Source organism: Bos taurus, chromosome 5, assembly GCF_002263795.3.
Source record: "Bos taurus isolate L1 Dominette 01449 registration number 42190680 breed Hereford chromosome 5, ARS-UCD2.0, whole genome shotgun sequence".
In the NCBI taxonomy this organism is placed as follows: domain Eukaryota; kingdom Metazoa; phylum Chordata; class Mammalia; order Artiodactyla; family Bovidae; genus Bos; species Bos taurus.
Genome location: NC_037332.1, coordinates 111,149,182 through 111,169,734, shown reverse-complemented (window position 1 = coordinate 111,169,734; position 20,553 = coordinate 111,149,182). Strand labels below are relative to the sequence as shown.

Here is a 20,553-nt window from a genome sequence, read left to right as displayed (position 1 = left end):
CAGGGACAGGGGAGCCTGGTGGGCTGCCGTCTATGGGGTCGCACAGAGTCGGACACGACTAAAGTGACTTAGCAGCAGCAGCAGTAGAGCTGTGTTAACTCCTGACCCCACTACAGCCCCACTCTCAAAATCAGGTCCTCGCTTCAACACAGTAAAAACCATGGTGAGACTCTTCTGCACCCCCGGTTCCATTCTCATGGTCTGGAACGGGCCCAGCCCTGGAGGCTGCTGTTGGGGAAGGCTCCCCCCGGCACCTGGGTGTTCCTGAAGGCCCCTGTGGTCTGTGGAGCCGATCCCTGGTAAGTTGGTCCTTTTGGGCAGCACTTGATGACCTGGCCTTGAAAGATGCTCTTGTCCGGCTCCATGGTGGCCTGGGCTGAGCTCTCAGTGGCAAACTCTATTACGTAGGCATAGCCCTTGAGGGTGTCCAGAGAACTTGCCACCCCGGATGGGGACCCAGTGGATCTCACCACAGTGGTTAAAGCCATAATATATGTCTAGGGGAAGACTCCAGTGAATCGTGGGGGAGGGGGGGAAGATAGCACTAGAAATTATAAGTATGTGGGTAAATAGAAAATGCCATATATTTTATTTTAAATTTTAGTGTTAAAAGTGTTGCTGTTGTTCAGTTATTAAATTGTGTCTGACTCTATGAGTCACCATGGACTGCAGCGTGCCAGGCTTCCCTCTTTCACTGTCTCCTGGAATTTGCTCAGATTGAGTCAGTGATGCTATCTCACCATCTCTTCCTCTGCTGCCCCTTCTCCTTTTGCCTTCAATCTTTCCCAGCATCAGAGTCTTTTCCAATGAGTCGGCTGAAGGAAAAGATTTGAGGTGAGAGATAGAGACAAGAGCTGGTGAGCAAGGTAGGGGGAAAGATCCTGAGACGGAGGGCGATATGGGGAAGGCAGACTAGAATCCAGACCAGAAAGAGAGTCACCTTGTGCTGAGAACCCATGAGGAAGGAGGAGAAATGGTGTACCGGATGTGAGGGAAGGGTCTTATTGTTCTTAATAATTAAATGTACTGAACATTCATGAGCTGCACTCCGTATGTCATGGCCTCCGTATCTTACTGTCTGGGGTCACCTGCCAAGCCTGAGGGTTTGGAGTGGTTTCGTTTTTTCCATGAAGAAACTGGAAAAAAATTAGAACAGCCACTGCAGAAAATGGAAGAAGGAGCTGCTGAGACTCTGAGAAGATGGAGGAGCAGTAATTTGTAGTGGTCCAGTTTTTCAGGTCTGGGCTTTTTTTTTTTTTTTTTTTTTTTCCTGTGCTGAGCATCCCAGGGATAGAAATGAAAAAGGCAGATATTTAAATTGAAATAGGCCTATGACAGGGATTGACCAACTTTCAGCCTGGACTGAATCTGGCCCACTGCCTGTTTTTGTAAATAAAAGTTTTATTGGAAAACAACCATACTACTTGGTTCACATATTGTCTTTGGCTGCTTTTGTGCCACATCAGCAGAGCTTAGTAGTTCAAACAGAGACCGTATGAACCACAAATCCTAAAAGGTCTCCTATCTTGTCCTTTATATCAAAGTTTTGATGACTCCTGAATTAGCAATTAGCAGCAAGGAGACTTCTCTGATGGTCCAGTGGCTAAGACTTCATTGTGGGGGGCACAGTTTCTATTCCCTGGTTGGGGACCTAGGATCCTGCATGCCACCCAGCGAGGCCAAAGAAAGAAATCAGCGGCAAGTAAGGTCCCTTGGACTGCAAGGAGATCCAACCAGTCCATTCTGAAGGAGATCAGCCCTGGGATTTCTTTGGAAGGAATGATGCTAAAGCTGAAACTCCAGTACTTTGGCCACCTCATGCGAAGAGTTGACTCATTGGAAAAGACTCTGATGCTGGGAGGGATTGGAGGCAGGAGGAAAAGGGGACGACAGAGGATGAGATGGCTGGATGGCATCACCGACTCGATGGACGTGAGTCTGAGTGAAATCCGGGAGATGGTGATGGACAGGGAGGCCTGGCGTGCTGGGATTCACGGGGTCGCAAAGAGTCGGACACGACTGAGTGACTGAACTGAACTGAACTGAACTGAAGGCAGAAGACATTCAGCAAGAGAGTAGCCAGAAAATGGCTAAAGTGATGGATCCTGGGATTCTAGACTGGTTTAAGAAAGGAGCCAGAACCAAGAGGACACTGATAGAAAGACAGAAAAGAGAAAGATCATTGCATCTTTGCATGGCATCATTGCATCAATGAGGCCAAAGTGCAGATGTATAAAAAGGAATGTAAAAGGAATCCATAGAGCTGGAAGAAACTGAGAAGAAAAAGTAATCTTGGAAAACAAGGTTTCAAAGTAGGGCAGTTGTGAGTGATGACATTCTAGGGAATACTCAGAGGAATGGCTGAAGGTCATTGTGGTTGAGGAATTCAAGAAATGATGAGACTAAATGTATGTTAGTCTCCATGGATACTGGGTGGTGGAGTATAACAACAGTACTTTTTTTCTGGTTTTCATTTAAGTGTTTGTTTACAGGAAGGGTCCAGGTCCAATGTCATAAAACTCTTTGGAGATAATGAACTGGACAAATTAAAAAAATACTTGCATATTTTAGCGGTTCTCAGATACCAGGGAGACTATCTAAGGCAGCCAGCTTTAATATCTTTACTGAATGAGAGGAATGAATTTGCTGCAGCAACCTCCTTTGACCTTTTGATGCTCAGTACCTCTGTTCTGAGAACAGCCCATTCCTTCTGCTCCTGTGCTTATTTGTCTGAAGCTCAAACTGTTGTTTTAGGTCGTTAGTTTAACACGCACTAAAAAGGAAGAAGGAGCTAGTACATACTTCGAAGCCAATTTGGTGGCAGGCAGCTTTCCTTATAGTCTTATAAGCCACAGTCAGGGTGAGTGTGTTAGACACACTGGATTTTACTTTCTAATTTGGGGGAGGAAAAAATTATCTGTACTTTGTCTTGTTGAGATAGCAGTGACCATTCTCACTGGCTTCCTCCTCTCTGTCTCATTTGGTTCCATTTTTTTTTTTTTACTCGATTTCAGCAGTAGTTGCTCTTTGTAGCTGTTTTTCAGTTCACCTTTGCTAGGAAAAGAAACTAAAGTGACACACACACCAAAGACTCATTTTCAATGCCTTTTTCTTTTTGCCTATAAAAGCCTTTGGAGTTAGAACGATTAACAGTGTCCCTGAAGCAATGGGGGAAATGATAGAAAGCAGTTCTACAGACCATCCCAGCTAACTCTGGTGAGCTAGTGGTCAGTGTGGTCCACAGGCACCGTGTGGAGAAGAGCGTTGACGGGAGAGGAAGGCTTATCACCCTCCAGGGAAGTCACGGCCAGGGTGCTCCCGCCCCCTAGACAGGGCCGCAGCAACCCTTCCAGCTGTGCAGCTCCTGCCTGCTCTTGTGCAGACAGAAAGACGCACCGATTTGATTTTTTTAATTTAATGAACTACATTTATACTTCATAAGTAAGTGAGAAAACTCATCTTTAATCCAATAATCCAATTTTCCCAATAAAAATCCAGCATAAGTGATTTATAACTACTTAATAATAAGCGGCAGACTTACTAGCATTTCTCTCTAGCCCCATGTTACTCCTAAATCTGGTTCTTTTATGTAGCTTATTTATAATAATGATACTAAAAATAAATTTTCAAATATGGCAGCTTTTAAAAATTGAGATCTAATTCCTGTACCATAGAGTGCACCCTTTGAAAATGGACAATGTAGTGGTTTTTCAGTGTATTCTCAGGGTTGTACAGTCATCACTACTAATGCCAGAGCATTCCCATTACCCTCAAAAGTTCTGTACACACGAGCAGTTGCTCTCTGCCTCCTTTATCCCAGGCCCTGGTAGCCACTGTCTACTTTCTGTGTCTTTGGATTTACCTTTTCTGGACATTTCACGTGATGGAGTCATGCAACATGAGGCCTTTTGTGATTAATTTATTTCACTGAGCATCGTGTTTTCAAAGTTTACCCACAATGTAGCATAAATCAGTAAGTCATTCCTTTTTGTGGCTGGATATTATTCCAGTGTATGGATAAACACATTTTCTTTATCATAATCAGTTCACAGACGTTTGGGTTGTTTCCACTTTTTGGCAGTTTTGAATAATTCTGTTACAAAGAATTTTGTAAATGTTTCATTCTTTAGCCATAGAACAAAATCAGGATAATATAATTCCTGTGTGTAGGTAACTTGACAGCCATTCTATATTAGTGAGGAAAACTGAAAGAGATGAATTGGAGAATGAGAAAAAGAAAAAAATCCCTCTCTTGTACAGTGAACTGTTTACCAAAGACCAGCTGCTTGCAGAAAAATTTACATTTACTGCTAAAGATAACTTTAAATATTTCCAGAAGTATTTGTTATCTTATTTTTTTCAACCCAGTACTTCCAAATGCTTTTTAAGTTTAAAATTGTAGTATAATAATTAACAGTGTGTGCCTGCTAAGTCGCTTCAATCGTGTCCAACTCTTTGTGACCCTAATTAGCAGATCCAGTGTTATTTGTGAGTATAAAAAATTAGAGATAACACATCAGCATTTGGAAAAATCTTGTCACTGCTATCTTCAAGCGAGTCTGGCATTCATTAGCATGCCTGTATCACACAGTGAGACTTTTAAATCCAGCCATTTGCTGCAGCTGATTTGCAATACTTGCTGCATTTCAGCTCTGGGGGGTCGACTGTATGAAGAGGATGCTCGTTAACAACCTCCGCAGTGAGCCAGAGAAGGGTCACTAACCGGGGAGGGAGATGCGCCCTGAGGCGCAGTGTGCAGTGGCTGGTACAGCTGCAGTGTGTTTGGAAACAAAAGTAAATTGGCGTGCAGCAATTAGAGATGAAGTGGGTTCTTATGAGCAAAAGCATCAAGCAGCCTACGAATCAAAGCTGCAGAACTATAAACAGTGAGAAGCTGTTTACTCAGCAGTTGTAGCTACGCAGCAGGATAAAGGTGGGCATACAGCAAGAAGCAGTGATTCTCTGACCAGAGCACGTAGCAGAAACACCTGCAGGTTTGTTCAAACCCAGTTTTCTGAGCCCCAATGCCCAGTGTCTGATTCAGCTGGTCTGGGGTGGGGCCCTAGAACTTCATTTTAACAAATTCCCAGGTGATGCTGCTGCTGGTTCAGGAACCCCACTTTAAGAAACACTGGCATTAAACTGTGGGCTTCCCTGGTGGCTCAGCTGGTAAAGAATCTGCCTGCAGTGTGGGAGACCTAGGTTCGATCCCTGGGTTGGGAAGATCCCCTGGAGAAGGGAAAGGCTACCCACTCCAGTATTCTGGCCTGGAGAATTCCATGGACTGTATAGTTCATGGGGTCCCAAGAGTCAGACACGACTGAGCAACTTTCAGTTTCAGCATAAAACTGAAGCCAGGTACTCGTCATGTCACACGTGTGTGCCTACCATAACTGTGTTATCTTTAAATATATTTGTTGTTGTTCAGTGACTAAGTCGTGTCCAACTTTTTGCAACCCCATGGACTGCAGCACGCCAGGCCTCCCTGTCCCTCACCGTCTCCTGGAGTTCACCCAAGTTCATGTCCATCAAGTCGGTGATGCCATCCAACCATCTCATCCTCTGCTGCCCTCTTCTCCTCCTGCCCTCAATCTTTCCCAGAATCAGGGTCTTTTCCAATAAGTCAGCTCTTCACATCAGGTGGCCAAAATATTGGAGCTTCAGCATCAGCCCTTCCAATGAGTATTCAGGGTTGATTACCCTTAGGATTGACTGGTTTGATCTCCATGCTGCCCAATGGACTCTCAAGAATTTTCTTCAAATCACAATTCAAAAGCTTTAGCATTCAGCCTTCTTTATGATCTAGCTCTCACATCCGTACATGGCTACTGGAGAGACCATAGCTTTGACTATGCGAACCTTTGTTGGCAAAGTGATGTCTTAGCTTTTTCATACTCTGTCTGGGTTTGTCATAGCCTTCCTTCCAAAAAGGAAGTGTCTTCTAATTTCATGGCTGCAGTCACCATTCACAGTGATTTTGGAGCCCAAGAAAAGAAAATCTCTATCATCTCAATTCCAAAGAAGGGCAATGCTAAAGAATGTTCAAACTACCAGACACTTGTGCTCACTTCCCATGCTAGTAAGGTTATGCTCAAAATCCTTCAAGCTAGGCTTCAGCAGTACTTGAATCGAGAATTTCCAGATGTACAAGCTGGGTTTAGAACAGGCAGAGGAACCAGAGATCTTTAAATATATAAGATAACATTATACTAACATTTGACTGAAATATTATTTTCCTCCTGGCCTTCTTAAATCTTCCTTATGAAATCATTCTTTCTTACCAGAGTGAACTATTTCTGGAATAGTTCCTTAGTACTCTCACGTGTGTGGTTTGGGTCCTAGAATCCTAGAATCTCACCAAGGATATATAGCTCTGTCGGCTGATGCCTTGATCTTGCCTGAAACGTTCCTGCCAAATGGTTGCTCAGGCTGTGCATGAGCTCCATGAGTGTTAAGAACCTCACCGCTTCCCAAAGCAGCGCGTGTCAAGTGTGAGAAACCACAACTATTTAAACGTTTTCATTTTTCAACTGGACTGAAATCTCTTTTCCTGTTACTTTCTCCTGCTAACAGCAGTTCCAACATGTACACAATATGAGAAATGGAAGATAAATATTACTAAGATTTTCTGATTGTTTTCAATTAACTAAATATAGCCTCCTACCCTTTGTCTTCCTATCTGTTTTGGGGTAAAGATTTGCATATACATGACTGAGCGATTTCACTTTCACTTTTCACTTTCATGCACTGGAGAAGGAAATGGCGGCCCACTCCAGTGTTCTTGCCTGGAGACTCCCAGGGACAGGGGAGCCTGGTGGGCTGCTGTCTTTGGGGTCGCACAGAGTCGGACACGACTGAAGCGACTTAGCAGCAACAGCAGCAACCCTTCTACATCCCTCATCATCCTGGTTGCCTGCCTTCTCAACTTCATATCTAGAATTTAACATAACTCTCTAATAGAGTAAAAATAATTATAATATACTAGAATGGTGTGGATGTAGAGCTTAGTGGATTAGATTATGTGCTTTAACATCACAGACTTGAATTTGAGTCTCATCTCTACCCCTTTTTAGCCTTGTGATCTTGGGAAAGTTTCTTTGCTTCTTTGAGATGCCTTTGCCTCATGTTTTAAATGGGATTATGAAGCCTATTCCACAGGTTGTTGTTGGAGTGTGGTGCTAAATAAAGAGAATTCGAAAATAGCTAATTGAAAAGCAGTTTAAATCCTTAGACTTTTCCTCCTTGTCAAACAGATGAATAGTTGCCCTGAATATTCAACCAACTCTCACAACCTCTGGCAGAAGTCTAGAGATGTGTTTTCTGGAGAAGGTACATGGAGGGTCTCTGAAGTGAGATGCTAGCCACTGGAGAACGTGTTACTCTAGCCTGAGAATAGACCAAGAAAGACAAGGATCCAGGATATATTGATGGAAAATAGGAGGGTGGCATAGAGATGTGTCCAATGACAGCTGTGAGTACAGCCCAGAGAGTTTCAGAGTGACTCAGGACACGCATATATAGAGGCTTCCGTCATTGGCAGGATGGTAACCACGTACCCTCTTTTTAATCCAAGGATAGCATGTTGGATAAGCCTGACCTGGATTCTTAAGTGTGCTTGTCCTGTCTTGACCGTTTGTTAATGAAGTTCCTACTTTCCTTTCTGTGGCCTGCTGCTGCGCCAGCTGAGAATACTCATTTCACCCCCTTAAAGTTTCGTGATTGGAATTCTCTCCTGAGAACTGGAGCTAGGCGCTGAGAATACTCATTTCACCCCTTAAAGTTTCGTGACTGGAATTCTCTCCTGAGAACTGGAGCTGGGCACCAGGTGGCTTTGAAACCAAAAATAGAAGCTGTCTGCCCTGGCCACATTTTTAGACAAGAGGTCCAATTTAGTTTAGAATGACATGAATATGTAAAATAAATAAAATAAGAAAGAAAGATAAGTCTTGTGTGCTAAGTGGTAAGCATTAATCTCCCTCTTCTATGACTTATAGTGAATAAGGTTTTGTTTTTTTAATTATTTTATTCTCAAATTATTCTCACTGTTATTTTATTTACTTTTAGTTTTTGGCCATGCCTCGTGGCGTGTGGGATCTTAGTTCCCAGAGCAGGGATCAAACCCATGCCCGCTTGCAGTGGAAGCACAGAGTCTTAATCACTGGACTGCCAGGGAATTGCCAATTAAAATTTTTTTAAAGTAGTAAGTCCAGAGTTAATTTCAAAGACTTCGGCACTGGAATTTGACAACTTGTATCACCTTTTAAGGCATACGAGCTCAGTCACATCAGTCGTGTCTGACTCTTTGCAACCCCATGGACTGTAGCCACCAGACTCTGTCCATGGACTTTTCCAGGCAAGAATACTGGAGTGGGTTGCCATTTCCCAACCCAGGGATTGAACCCATGGCTCCTGCTTTGGCAGGTAGATTACCACTGAGCCATCTGGGAAGCCCACGTAAGGCATAAATGAATAAAAATAGACATTCCAAGGAGACAAGAAAATGATCTATGTCCAATAAAGTTTGGAAAACACTTGAATAACTTACAGGTGGCCTTTGAATACATGGGTTCAAACTGCATGAGTCTACTTATACACGATTTTTTTTTCAGTAAATACATAGAACAGTACTATACAATCTGAGGTTGATTGAGTCTGCTGATTTGGAACTGCAGATATGGTGGGCCAACTGTAAAGTTATATGGGGGTCTTTGAATGTGGGGCGGGCCAGCACCCCAAGCCCCATGTTGTTCAAGGGTCAACTATACTATGGATTTCTCAGAACCTTGAATATGCTAACGGATATTGTTAATCTCCTAATGGGAGGCACAGTGTGCGATTGGCCAATCTTATTTGACTTTGAAACCCAGTTCTCACAAAACATCTTTTTACATCTTAAAGGACACAGTGTTCTCCATAATGGTTTGGGAAATAATGATTTAAAATAAAGTGTGAAAGAAGAGGTTTAATATGATTTTTGCCGGAAGGGAAGTTAAAAACATTATCAAATCTTTAATTTTATGGAAAATAGGCTTAGAATGCTTTTCATTTTATTTGTAGTTTCTTGGTGGAAAAAAAAAATTATATGCAAGTGCTAAAGTGTCCTGGATCTCGATGGGTTGGACTCAGCCTTGACTATATTTGACTGTTGAGAGAAAAAGCTCAGTTTTTTAACTCCAAGGCACTTGTAGTTGGTGGTTCGTTTTGCCATAATATTTTCTGTTAAAAACCAAAAAAAGAAGGAATCTAAGTTACAGGTTTCTTAGACTTTCTGTTTTAAATGTCAACTTAAAATTCTGGCAGTGAGTAGAAGAGGGTATAATATTCTACTTTTCTGCTCTCTGATAAGTGTAGTGTAAAAATATATTGGGCAAAGTTTGAGAGTCAAGATGAATATTGATATTTCTACTTAAGTCCCTTTTCTAGGGTATTATTGATGTATCACACATCTTTAGATTTTCTCTGTTTCCTGCTTTGGTTTTCTTTGGGCCTATTGTGACTCTTTAACATATAAAATTCTAAGTAGTTTATACTGAGACCAGATAGAATCTGACATTGTAAAATTATGTAAGCTGTTACTCTTATTTGTATGTTGCCTAATCTTTGTCTTTCATTTATACATTTTAGTTTCAGCTGCCTCTGAGGGAACATTCTCCTTTTCTACTTTATCTGTGTCATCCCCTGATTCAGCCTCTCCAGTGAAGTCTGTTCATCCCTTACCCCCAGTTTTGGCCGGACCTTCCTTTTGGACTTTGTCCCGTCAACAATCTTCTTCTGCCTCTGTTAAAAATATAGATAAGACAGCCAGGATTCATCACCCTTTCGCTCCTAGGAGTCCATTGTCCTCCGATGAAAAAGAAAATGAGCACCTCAACCTACTGGAAATTCTTCCAGACAACTCTGGTTCTGCCGAAGAGAAGACAAGTTCTATTTCTAGCAGTAATTGGGTAGCGTTTTCCACTCAGAATGTAGACCATTTCACCTCAATGTCCTGCTCTAGTTCTCAGGCAACCAAAGACCTGTCTAGGGAGCCTGAAGCAGACAGTTCCACTAATGTTCTTCTTGGGGAGGTAAAAAATGCCATAGTCACGTTGCACGAAGACCTGAGCATGGTGATACGAGAGCTTAATGTCATCAGTAGCCGTCTGGTAAGCATGAGTGGCTCCAGTCCACAAATAAGCAAGTCTCTGCAGTTCCCCCAGTATTCTGAGGCGGGCTCAGATCAAGTCTAATTATCTCAGTAGCTATTTTTGATAGAATACAAAACATTTTATAGATTCTCATACTGTGCAAAAATAGAATGATAGTTTGATTATTCTTTGTCAGGTTTATTAAACAAGTATACATCAAACCAATAAATTCGTCTGGGTGGTTTATTTTTTAAAGAGAAAAAGAATCACCTTTGATAATATTTTCAGGTTTAAATATTAGTTCATTTGAAACTGAAGAGAATTTCATTCCTCCATGCTCTGAACTTTACCTCAAAATAACATTGAGCAGTAGTGAAAGTTGTGGTAATGCTTCAAACAACAGATGACTATTCCAGAGTTCCTGGATAAGTTGGCAGTAAGAAGCCTCTCATTTTCCATCAGTAGGGAGCTTCATCGTTAACAAGCCTTTGCCTTGTCTCAGGAGAATTGAGTCTGGGGTATATGTTTCACACCTTTTCATGTCACCTTTCAGGTTCTGCAAAAAAGGGCCAAAAATCTTGCCCTTCTTGTGGATGCCACAGGTGGCTGCGAGTTAAGTTGAGATAAGTAGGGCATGAAATAGGTGGGGTTTTGCTGTTTTTGTTGTTGTTATATGCAAAGTGAATTTAAATGTGTACCTTTTTCTTGTATTTTGGAAAATAAATTTGGTGTTTTTAGTCTTTTATGTATCTTTTTTAATTCTTTAAGACAGCTTTTTAAATAGAACTGTCTCAATTATTTATGGGGGAAATGATCTGGTTTGGGGATTACAGACCAGTGATTCTCAATCCTGCTGCGATTAGAGTCACCAGAGAAGCTTTTGTTTTGTTTCATATTTATTTGAAAGAACAATGTAAAGGGCTCCATGTACCCATTGTTCAGTCTCGGCAATTACTAACCAAAGGCTAAAATAATCTCTGATAATTTTGAAGAAATATGAGACATTTAAAAAAGAATTCTAGTGCTCTGGGTGCTGGTCCCAAATGAAAACTGGTTTTCGTCATGCACACTGGGTTAAGAACCAGAGGACACTGATAGTGCAGGAACGTGGGGTGAGGAAATAAGCCAGTTGGAAGGCTGTTGAAGTTACCCGGATAAGAGCTGGACATGGCTCAAGCCAGGGTCAGCACAGTAAAGGTAAATGAGAAGTGATTCACTTAGGGGTTTGCTGATGAGTTGGATAAAATATGTGAAAGAGAAGAGTCAAGGATGAACCCAAAGGTATTGGACTGAGCAACTAAAATTCAAGATGAAGTTGCCATCAACTAAGATGAGGAAAGTTGCAGATAGAAAAAAATTTAGGGACTTCCCTGGCAATCCAATTGTTCAGACTCTACTCTTCCACTACAGAGGGCATGGATGGGTTCACTCTCTGATCAGGGAACTAAGATCCCACATGCTGTGTGGTGTGGCCAAAAAATACAGGTCCCTCTAGTCAAGGCTATGGTTTTTCCAATAGTCATGTATGGTTGTGAGAGTTGGACTATAAAGAAAGCTGAGCGCTTTAAGAACTGATGCTTTTGAACTGTGGTGTTGCAGAAGACTCTTGAGAGTCCCTTGGACTGCAAGGAGATCCTAAAGATCAATCTTAAAGGAATCAGTCCTGAACATTCATTGGAAGGACTGATGTTGAAGCTGAAACTCCAATACTTTGGCCACCTGATATGAAGAGCTGATTCACTTGAAAAGACCCTGATGCTGGGAAAGATTGAGGGAGGAGGAGAAGGGGACGACAGAGGATGAGATGGTTGGATGGCATCACCAACTCAATGGACATGAGTTTGAGTAAATTCTGGGAGTTGGTGATGGACAGGGAGGCCTGGCATGCTGCAGTCCATGGGGTCACAAAGAGTCAGACATGACTGAGCAACTGAACTGAACTGAACTGAAATAATTTTTTTTAATTTAAGGCATCCATTTTTTAAAATTTCAGATGTCTATTAGATAACCAAGTAGAGATATCAAGTAAACAATTGGATAGAAGAGTGAGTTTGAGAGAGATCTAGATTGAAATGGAGGCTAGTAAGTGATTTTTATTTAAAGTTATGAGACTAGATGAAATTACCAAAGGACTCAGTGTGATAATGGAAAGAAGTTGAAGGCCTGAGCCCTGGGGCATTCTAACATAAGATCAGGAAGAAGCTGGGAAACTAAGGAAGGAAGTTGAAAAAGAGGCACCACTGAGGTAGGAACAAAACAATATTGTCTGTGGCATTTGGAATCCAAAAGAGTTTTTGTTTTCTTGGCCCTTTTCTATATATATTATAGAAGCAGCTTGTCAAGTTCTTTCCAGAGCCCTATTCAACTTTGAATAAAGTTGCATTAACTCTATTAATTTGGAGAAATTTTTACAAATTTAATCTTCCAATCCATGAACATGGTATATCTCTAAAACCTCTGTCTATATAGATGTTCTTTTCATGTTTTTCAATAAGCTCATTATTTCCCCCCAAGAAGGCTTCTATTTCTTTTTTTAAAGACTTAATCCTTTGTTCTTCATATTTTTGTGCTATTTAAGTGCTACTGTTTTACCAGTTTTATTTGTAATTTTAGAAGAGTTTATAGAAATGTTCAATGTACAATTGTACATTGCACATCCATATAGCCTTTATTCAGATTCACCAGTTGTTAACATGCTGCTATATTTGCCTTACCTCCCTCTCTTGCTAAACACATCTGTGTCTATATACACATTATATAGATAAACACACACATTTTGCTGAGCTATTTGAAAATAAATTTCAGATATCATGACACTTCACAGCAGAATATTTCAGCATACTTATTGAATGAATCTCAGGGTGATTATTTCCCAACCTACCTTCAAGTTAACGAATTCTGTCTTCAGCTATATATGATTTGTTGTTAAATCTTCACTTAGTTTTTAATTCAGCTACTGTATTTTCCATTTCTATAATTCTACTTGATTCTTGTATTCCAAGGCCAAATATGCCTGTTACCCCAGGTGTTTCTTGACTTCCTACTTTTGCATTCCAGTCCCCTATAATGAAAAGAAGAAATATCAATAACCTCAGATATACAGATGACACCACCCTTATGGCAGAAAGTGAAGAGGAACTAAAAAGCCTCTTGATGAAAGTGAAAGAGGAAAGTGAAAAGGTTGGCTTAAAGCTCAACATTCAGAAAACGAAGATCATGGCATCTGGTCCCATCACTTCATGGGAAATAGATGGGGAAACAGTGGAAACAGTGTCAGACTTTACTTTTTTGGGCTCCAAAATCACTGCAGATGGTGATTGCAGCCATGAAGTTAAAAGACACTTACTCCTTGGAACGAAAGTTATGACCAACCTAGATAGCGTATTGAAAAGCAGAGACATTACTTTGCCAACAAAGGTCCATCTAGTCAAGGCTATAGTTTTTCCAGTGGTCATGTATGAATGTGAGAGTTGGACTGTGAATAAAGCTGAGCACCGAAGAATTGATGCTTTTGAACTGTGGTGTTGGAGAAGACTCTTGAGAGTCCCTTGGACTGCAAGGAGATCCAACCAGTCCATTCTAAAGGAGATCAGTCCTGGGTGTTCTTTGGAAGGACTGATGCTAAAGCTGAAACTCCAATACTTTGGCTACCTGATGCGAAGACTCATTGGCAAAGACTGATGCTGGGAGGGATTGGGGGCAGGAGGAGAAGGGGGCGACAGAGGAATAGATGGCTGGATGGCATCACTGACTCAATGGACACGAGTTTGAGTGATCTCCGGCAGTTGGTGATGGACAGGGAGGCCTGGTGTGCTGCAGTTCATGGGGTCGCAAAGAGTCGGACACGACTGAGTGACTGAACTGACTGACTGACTTGGTTCTTGTAAAATTGGCTATATTATTTTTCACAGACCTCTGTTTATTACAGATAGTGTCAAGCATATCTTTGTTAGTAGAAATGGTAAGTAAACTAGTATAAAATTCTTACTGGTAAGAGTAATAAGTAAACTAAAGAGTATTCTTGCTAGCAAACTATTAAGAATGGTCTAATACATGCATAAGGCTATAAATTTTCCTTTGCATAACTGCAATCCACAAATTTTTAAAAATTGAGATATAATTTAAGTTCCGTTCAGCTCAGTCTCTCAGTCATGTCCAACTCTTTGCCACCCCATGCACTGCAGCACACCAGGCCTCCCTGTCCATCACCAACTCCCGGAGTTTACTCAAACTCACGTCCATTGAGTCGGTGATGCCCAACCATCTCATCCTCTGTCATCCCCTTCTCCTCCCACCTTCAATCTTTCCCAGCATCAGGGTCTTTTCAAATGAGTCAGTTCTTCAAATCAGGTGGCCAAAATATTGGAGCTTCAGCTTCAGCATCAGTCCTTCCAATGAGTATTCATAGTAGTTAGGTAAATCATGGCCATTGCTTGAAGTCTTCTAGAATAATCAGGTTAATCTCAGACTTAAATTCCTCATAAGAGATTGTTCATTTCAAATTCATTATCAATGCATAGCCATATGGTTCCACTTCACCATAAGGAGTGTCTTTTGTTTAACGCCCCACCTTATGTCAAGTAATTTGTTCTCATCACCTTTCAAGGCCACCAAAATGAAAATTGGAATGTGTTGAACTCAACACGTGCCCTTAGGGAAAAGTGGCTTCTGCAATCATCTGTCTATCAGGTCTCCATCTTTTTCAGTGCCATAAGACTCTACACCAGGCCCTGAGGATACAGTGCTGAACAAAATCAGATATAACTTCTGTTTTCCGACAGCTTGAGTTCTAGAATTCTGGAGAACTTTGACAGATTAATCAAGTTGTGTTTTAAAATGTGAGAGGCTAATAGTTCTGGGAAATAATATATAGGATTTGATTGGTGTAAGAATTCTTTAAGGAAATAACTTTGGAGCTGAAATACAAGTTCCAGGATTATTGAAATAAATGCCACTAATGACATGTTGGGCAAATAAAACTTCTTTCTGAAATAAAGCAGAGCATAAAATAAGTATGAAATCATAAGACACCTTCTATTGGCTTTCTTCATCATCTGGGAATATCCACCAATGGATTCTTAAGGGATAGAAAGATGGAAGATCTCTTTTTTGTAACAGCTATAAAATTTCTTAGTTGTACATTGCCAAGAGTTGAGAATAAAAAGCTTCCAAAAAAATAAAAATAAAAAGCTTCCAGAGATACAGCATTCTTTCCTCCCCACCCCCATCACTGAAAAGTGCTATATCAGACATCTTGAAATTTACTCAGAGAAACCCCACAAATAACGGAGAGAACGAAAACTATCCTCTTGAGAAACTAACTTACTTCCTATGCACTTATTACATGCACATAGTAACTTCAGATTTTAACTAGGTTTTACATAGCTCATATATTTTAATTCAACCGTTTGTTAATTAGTATAATTAACAAGCACTTATTTCAGTTTCTATTTAGCCAACTCCATTAAACGAATAGAACAAACTTGGCTTAAATTAGGAGTGGGTATGTTCTGATTGACTTTGTAATTATCTCAGATTAAAAATACTTCATTAGATGTTATTCTCTTAAGCGTTTTACTTGGAATTGAGGATCTTATTATAAGACAATTATAAAAATATTTTCTAGTTTACTTTCTGTCAAATTACTTATGTGTTCATTCTTTAAATATTTATTAAGCACCCTTTATAAGTAGGCAGTTTCTTAGACATTGGAGATACAGTGGTGAACAAAATGGATGCGTCTTGTCTTCAGAGGCACAGTTTGGTGGAGTCACAGATCAATGGGTAATTAGAGTATAATGTGTAAGTCCTGTGAATTGGAAGGCAAAGGATGGTGTGGAGAGCCTGGTAAAGAACCACAACCAGCTCCAATCTGGGGTCAGGGAACGCCCCCCAGAGGAAATAAAATCCAAACTGAATCCTAAAGGATAAGCAGAATTTAGTCAAGCAAAGGGAGTTAGGGTAGAGAGAATTTCCTAGGCAGAGAGAACAGCATGTGCAAAAGCTGGGAGCCAGAACGAGAGTCTGAGAATAGGATTATGAACTGGTGGGTCAAAAATATCAAAAAGTCTACAAACAATAAATGCTGGGGAGGATGGGGAGAAAAGGGAACCCTCTTACACTGTTGGTGGGAATGCAAACTAATATAGCCACTATGGAGAAAAGTGTGGAGATTTCTTAAAAAACTGGAAATAGAACTGCCATATGACCCAGCAATCCCACTGCTGGGTATATACACCAAGGAAACCAGAATTGAAAGAGACATGTGTACCCCAGTGTTCATCATAGCACTGTTTACAATAGCCAGGACATGGAAGCAACCTAGATGTCCATCAGCAGATGAATGGATAAGAAAGCTGTGGTACATATACACAATGGAATATTACTCAGCTATTAAAAAGAATGCATTTGAATCCGTTATAATGAGGTGGATGAAACTGGAGCCTATTATACAGAGTGAAGTAAGTCAGAAAGAAAAACACCAGTACAGTGTATTAACACATATATATGGAATTTAGAAAGATGGTCACGATGACCCTATATGTGAGATGGCAAAAGAGACACAGATGCAAAGAACAGGCCTTTGGACTCTGTGGGAGAAGGTGAGGGTAGGATGATTTGAGAGAATAGAATTGAAACATGTATATTATCATATGTGAAATAGATGACTAGTCCAGGTTCGATGCGTGAGACAGGGTGCTCAGGGCTGGTGCACTGGGGTGACCCTGAGGGATGGGATGGGGAGGGAGGTGGGAGGAGGGTTTAGGATGGGGAACATATGTATACCCATGGCTGATTCATGCCAATGTATGGCAAAAACCACTACAATATTGTAAGGTAATTAGCCTCCAATTAAATAAATTTTAAAAATAAAAATAAATGTTAAATAGGAATCTAAAAAAAAAAATGTGAGCACTTTAGTTTCCTTTTATGCATCTACAATAGGAGATGAGAGGTAGCATTTAGGGCTTCCCAGGTGGCTCAGCTTGTAAAGAACCAGCCTGCTAATGCAGGAGATGCAGAAGACAAAGGTTTGATTCCTGGGTGGGGAAGATCCCCTGGAGAAGGCAATGGCAATCCAGTCCAGTATTCTTGCCTGGAAAATTCCATGAACAGAGGAGCCTGGTGGGCTATGGTCTGTGGGGGTCATGAAGAGTTGGACATGACCCAGCACACGCACACACACATAGGTAACATTTATAGACTGAGTAACAGAAAAGGACCAAGCAACAAGGAAATGGATCATACTGAAAATAAACCGTCACAGAAATGTGAGAGTTAAAGGGTTTCCAAAATCCACTCACAAAGTGATAAAAATAGGCTTTTAAAAGGGTTTTGGATGGGACTTCCCTGGCAATCCAGTGGTTAAGACTTTACCTTCCAATTCAGGGAGTGCAAGTTCAATCCCTAGTCAGGGAGCTAAGATCCTATTTGCCTTGAAGCCAAAAAACCAAAGCATAAAGCATAAGCAATATTATAACAAATTTGATAAAGACTTTTTAAAAAATGGTCCACATCAAAGAAAAATCTTTAAGAGTGAGGGAGTGGGGCTTGGGGCTTGGAGATCTTGGTGACTCATCGTCCCACCAAATGAGTTTGCTGTGACAGTGGCTTGTTTCTGGTTGCTCAAGGAGTCCCTTCTCTCCCGTGTCTTCATTTTACAGAGAAAGGGAATAGAGAACAACTTGGTGAACAGTTATGCACTCAGGCATCCTGGGGATTGTTTTTCTTAGTTTCACTTTATTTTTAATAGAATGGATTCTGAGATGTGATTTTTAAAAGCGGGCAGGGTTTACTTACGTGGAATTGAGAAATTTTTATTTCTTGCAGAACACCAAGTCGTTTGGGGAGGCCAACCATATTATTGTTATGCTAGAATATATTGTCACCGTTTATCAGCAGGCAGGCTCAGAAAAGAGTCATTTGGCTCAGAAGAAGCTAGGTTCTGAAGATGATTGTGTTTGGTAATTTCAAATTCTGTTTTCTCACGGATGATGCAGAAAGTTCTTAAAGATACGGGTAATTATTGCAGAATGATGGCTTCGGGCATTCGAAGCTATTCAAACAGTAAAATTCCATTATAAAAGATCACAATATGTGTGTTCAGTTGTGCTGCAGTTGAGAACTTGTCCCTATAGTGTTGCTGCATCATTCTTAACACTGAAGAACACCGAAGCAAAATGCGGTAGGTCTAGGACTAGATGATGGCTTAAATCTGGGAGATGCAAAATAAGAAATGAATCAGGATGAGATCCAGAGTTCTGGGATGTGTGTGTGTGTGTGTGTGTGTGTATCAACATCAACAATAAGAATAGTTGACATTCACTGACTGCTAACTATGTTCTAAGCACGTTTTAATTTTCTCAACAACCGTACCAGGAAGGTATTGCCACGTTTCATATGAGAAAACAGAGGCTGAGAAAAGCTGAGTTTGCTTGTTCAGCGTCACACAGATAGTTGTAAGGGTCAAAGCCAGACCAGGAACCCTGGTCTGTCTGAGTGTAGAGGTTGTGCTTATAATCACTGGCTTCACTGCCTCACAATTCAGGGTGAGGGTAACAAGGTGGGCGTCAGTGTCATTGACTGGGATGACAGATGAGGAAGATGGGCGGGGCTAGCCTGTCTGCCCCGGGTTTGGGGAGGAGCTGGAGCTCCTGCCTCCACAGCAGCTGTCCCCTTCGCACTCTGCCCTCCAGTTGGTCGCCCCCAACTTCTAGAGCCGCCTGGCTGAAGCATCCATCCCAGACCTTTTGGATCTTTCTTTTGTTGGTATCCCTTTTCTGAAGAGCTATCTGCCTCCACACACACTCCCCAGCTGTTCCCTGCCCTCTTTCATGTCTAGACCAAATTAGCAGAAGCTGGAGAAAGCTAGAATATCATAAGAGCTGGTTTGGAGGTGAAGAGACTGTCCCAATTTCTTTTTTCCACACAATTAAACCTGGGAAATGTCATGTGGCTACACACACAGGATTTTAATTGGGGACTGCTTTCACTGGTTCACCCCAGCAGCAGAGAATTTTCATTTCTCCCTTTTTTATTTTTTGCTGAGCCACATGGCATGTGGGATCTTAGTTCCCTGACCAGGAACTGAACCCAACCCCCCTGCAGTGGAAGCATGGAGTCTTAACCACTGACCACCAGGGAAGTCTGGGAATTTTCATTTCTTTAATGGATCTCTGCCTCTGGAGCATATAATGTGCAATTGAAAACCACAGAGAGCAACCCAGAAACAGCCAACAGAAGCTAAAGAAAAAATCAGTTCTGACTTCAGTTTCATATACAATAATATGCTCGTACTTCATTTTTTAATGGGGAACACTTTCTCCATAGTGACCCTTGGTGGTTGGTTTCGTTATCTCCGGGCTAATGGGGTGATATTTGCTTTATGTCCACACTCGCTGTGTAAGAGTCCTGGGGAGCTGCTTCTATTAACCCTCAAACAGTCTGTTCCACCTGTATTTCCTCCACCCGCCCCCACCCCCCTAAAAACCAAAAACAGAGAAAGGACTGAGCCAGAAGCAGTAACACGTTAGATTAAGCTGAAGGTGAGAATAAACACACAGCTTGAAAAGCACAAATTCCAAAGATAAAGAGAGCTGGCAAGAAAGAGGCAAACAAACACGGACTCTGGGGGTGCAGGGGCCCAGCGGGCACAGCGCCCCGTCCCTTTCACAGGGCAGATGGCGGTCGATACAGACCCGCTGTGGACACTGTCAGCTGGCGGCTGCAGAGCCTCCGGACAAGAGAGCAGAAGGGACTTAATGGAAAAGCTGCTTTGAGCCTGAAAGAGGCAGTGGTAGGTGAGGGAGGTCGGTCTGTGACGGGAGGCGGAGAGGCAGGGCCTGGCCCCAGTGGGACCAAGGCAGCACTGGCAGCTACGTGTCCACCTCATGGGGACCATGAAAGAGGACACAGGAAGCCCAAAGCCAAAACTTCCTACATTCCTGAGACAAGGGCCCTTCCAGAAGATGCCACCACCTTTCAATATCTACATATGCGCCCCCAAATAAGCAGGGGCCTCTGGAGGCCCTGAAAGCCCATGGAGAGGACAGCTTTCCTGCCTTCTCCCCTAAAGTTGCAGTGGGGATTGGGCTGGCTACCTTCCAGAAGCTCGATCCTGTGCAAGCCCGGCCCTGGGGACCATCTTGTCTGTGGCTGAGCGGGTCCCAGCCAGCTTAGTCACTTGTTGCTGAGAACCACTGCTGAGCGTGGTCTTGCCACGGTGTCCTCTAATCGTCACTGCTCTACTGAAGGGGAGGTGCCTTCACCAGCTGTGGTTCCCAGCGGGGACAGTAGTGGCGAGCAACTTAGGAACGAAAGGTCCAGACACTCCTCTACCTGCCGTGTAGGTTGGGGGTGACCAAGAAGCCTCATCCTGAAGCCTGTAGATTTCCTCTGTAAAACAAAACAAAACACTGTATTTATT

General features: G+C 41.9%; 1 protein-coding gene across 5 annotated transcripts in view; it reads left to right on the top strand.

The window, feature by feature from the left end:
• The window catches only part of ENTHD1 (ENTH domain containing 1), a 97,676-nt gene extending 86,804 nt beyond the window's left edge, over positions 1 to 10,872 (top strand). For 4 of the 5 annotated variants that reach the window (XM_059886591.1, XM_059886593.1, XM_024991974.2 and 1 more), the window contains exon 7: positions 9,625 to 10,872. In XM_059886591.1, the coding sequence (XP_059742574.1) occupies positions 9,625 to 10,229 (605 nt within the window). In that variant the 3' untranslated portion in view covers positions 10,230 to 10,872. The remainder of the gene's footprint in view (positions 1 to 9,624) is intronic. The other variant, NM_001205542.1, reaches the window with a different exon arrangement.
• Positions 10,873 to 20,553: the final 9,681 nt, after the last annotated feature.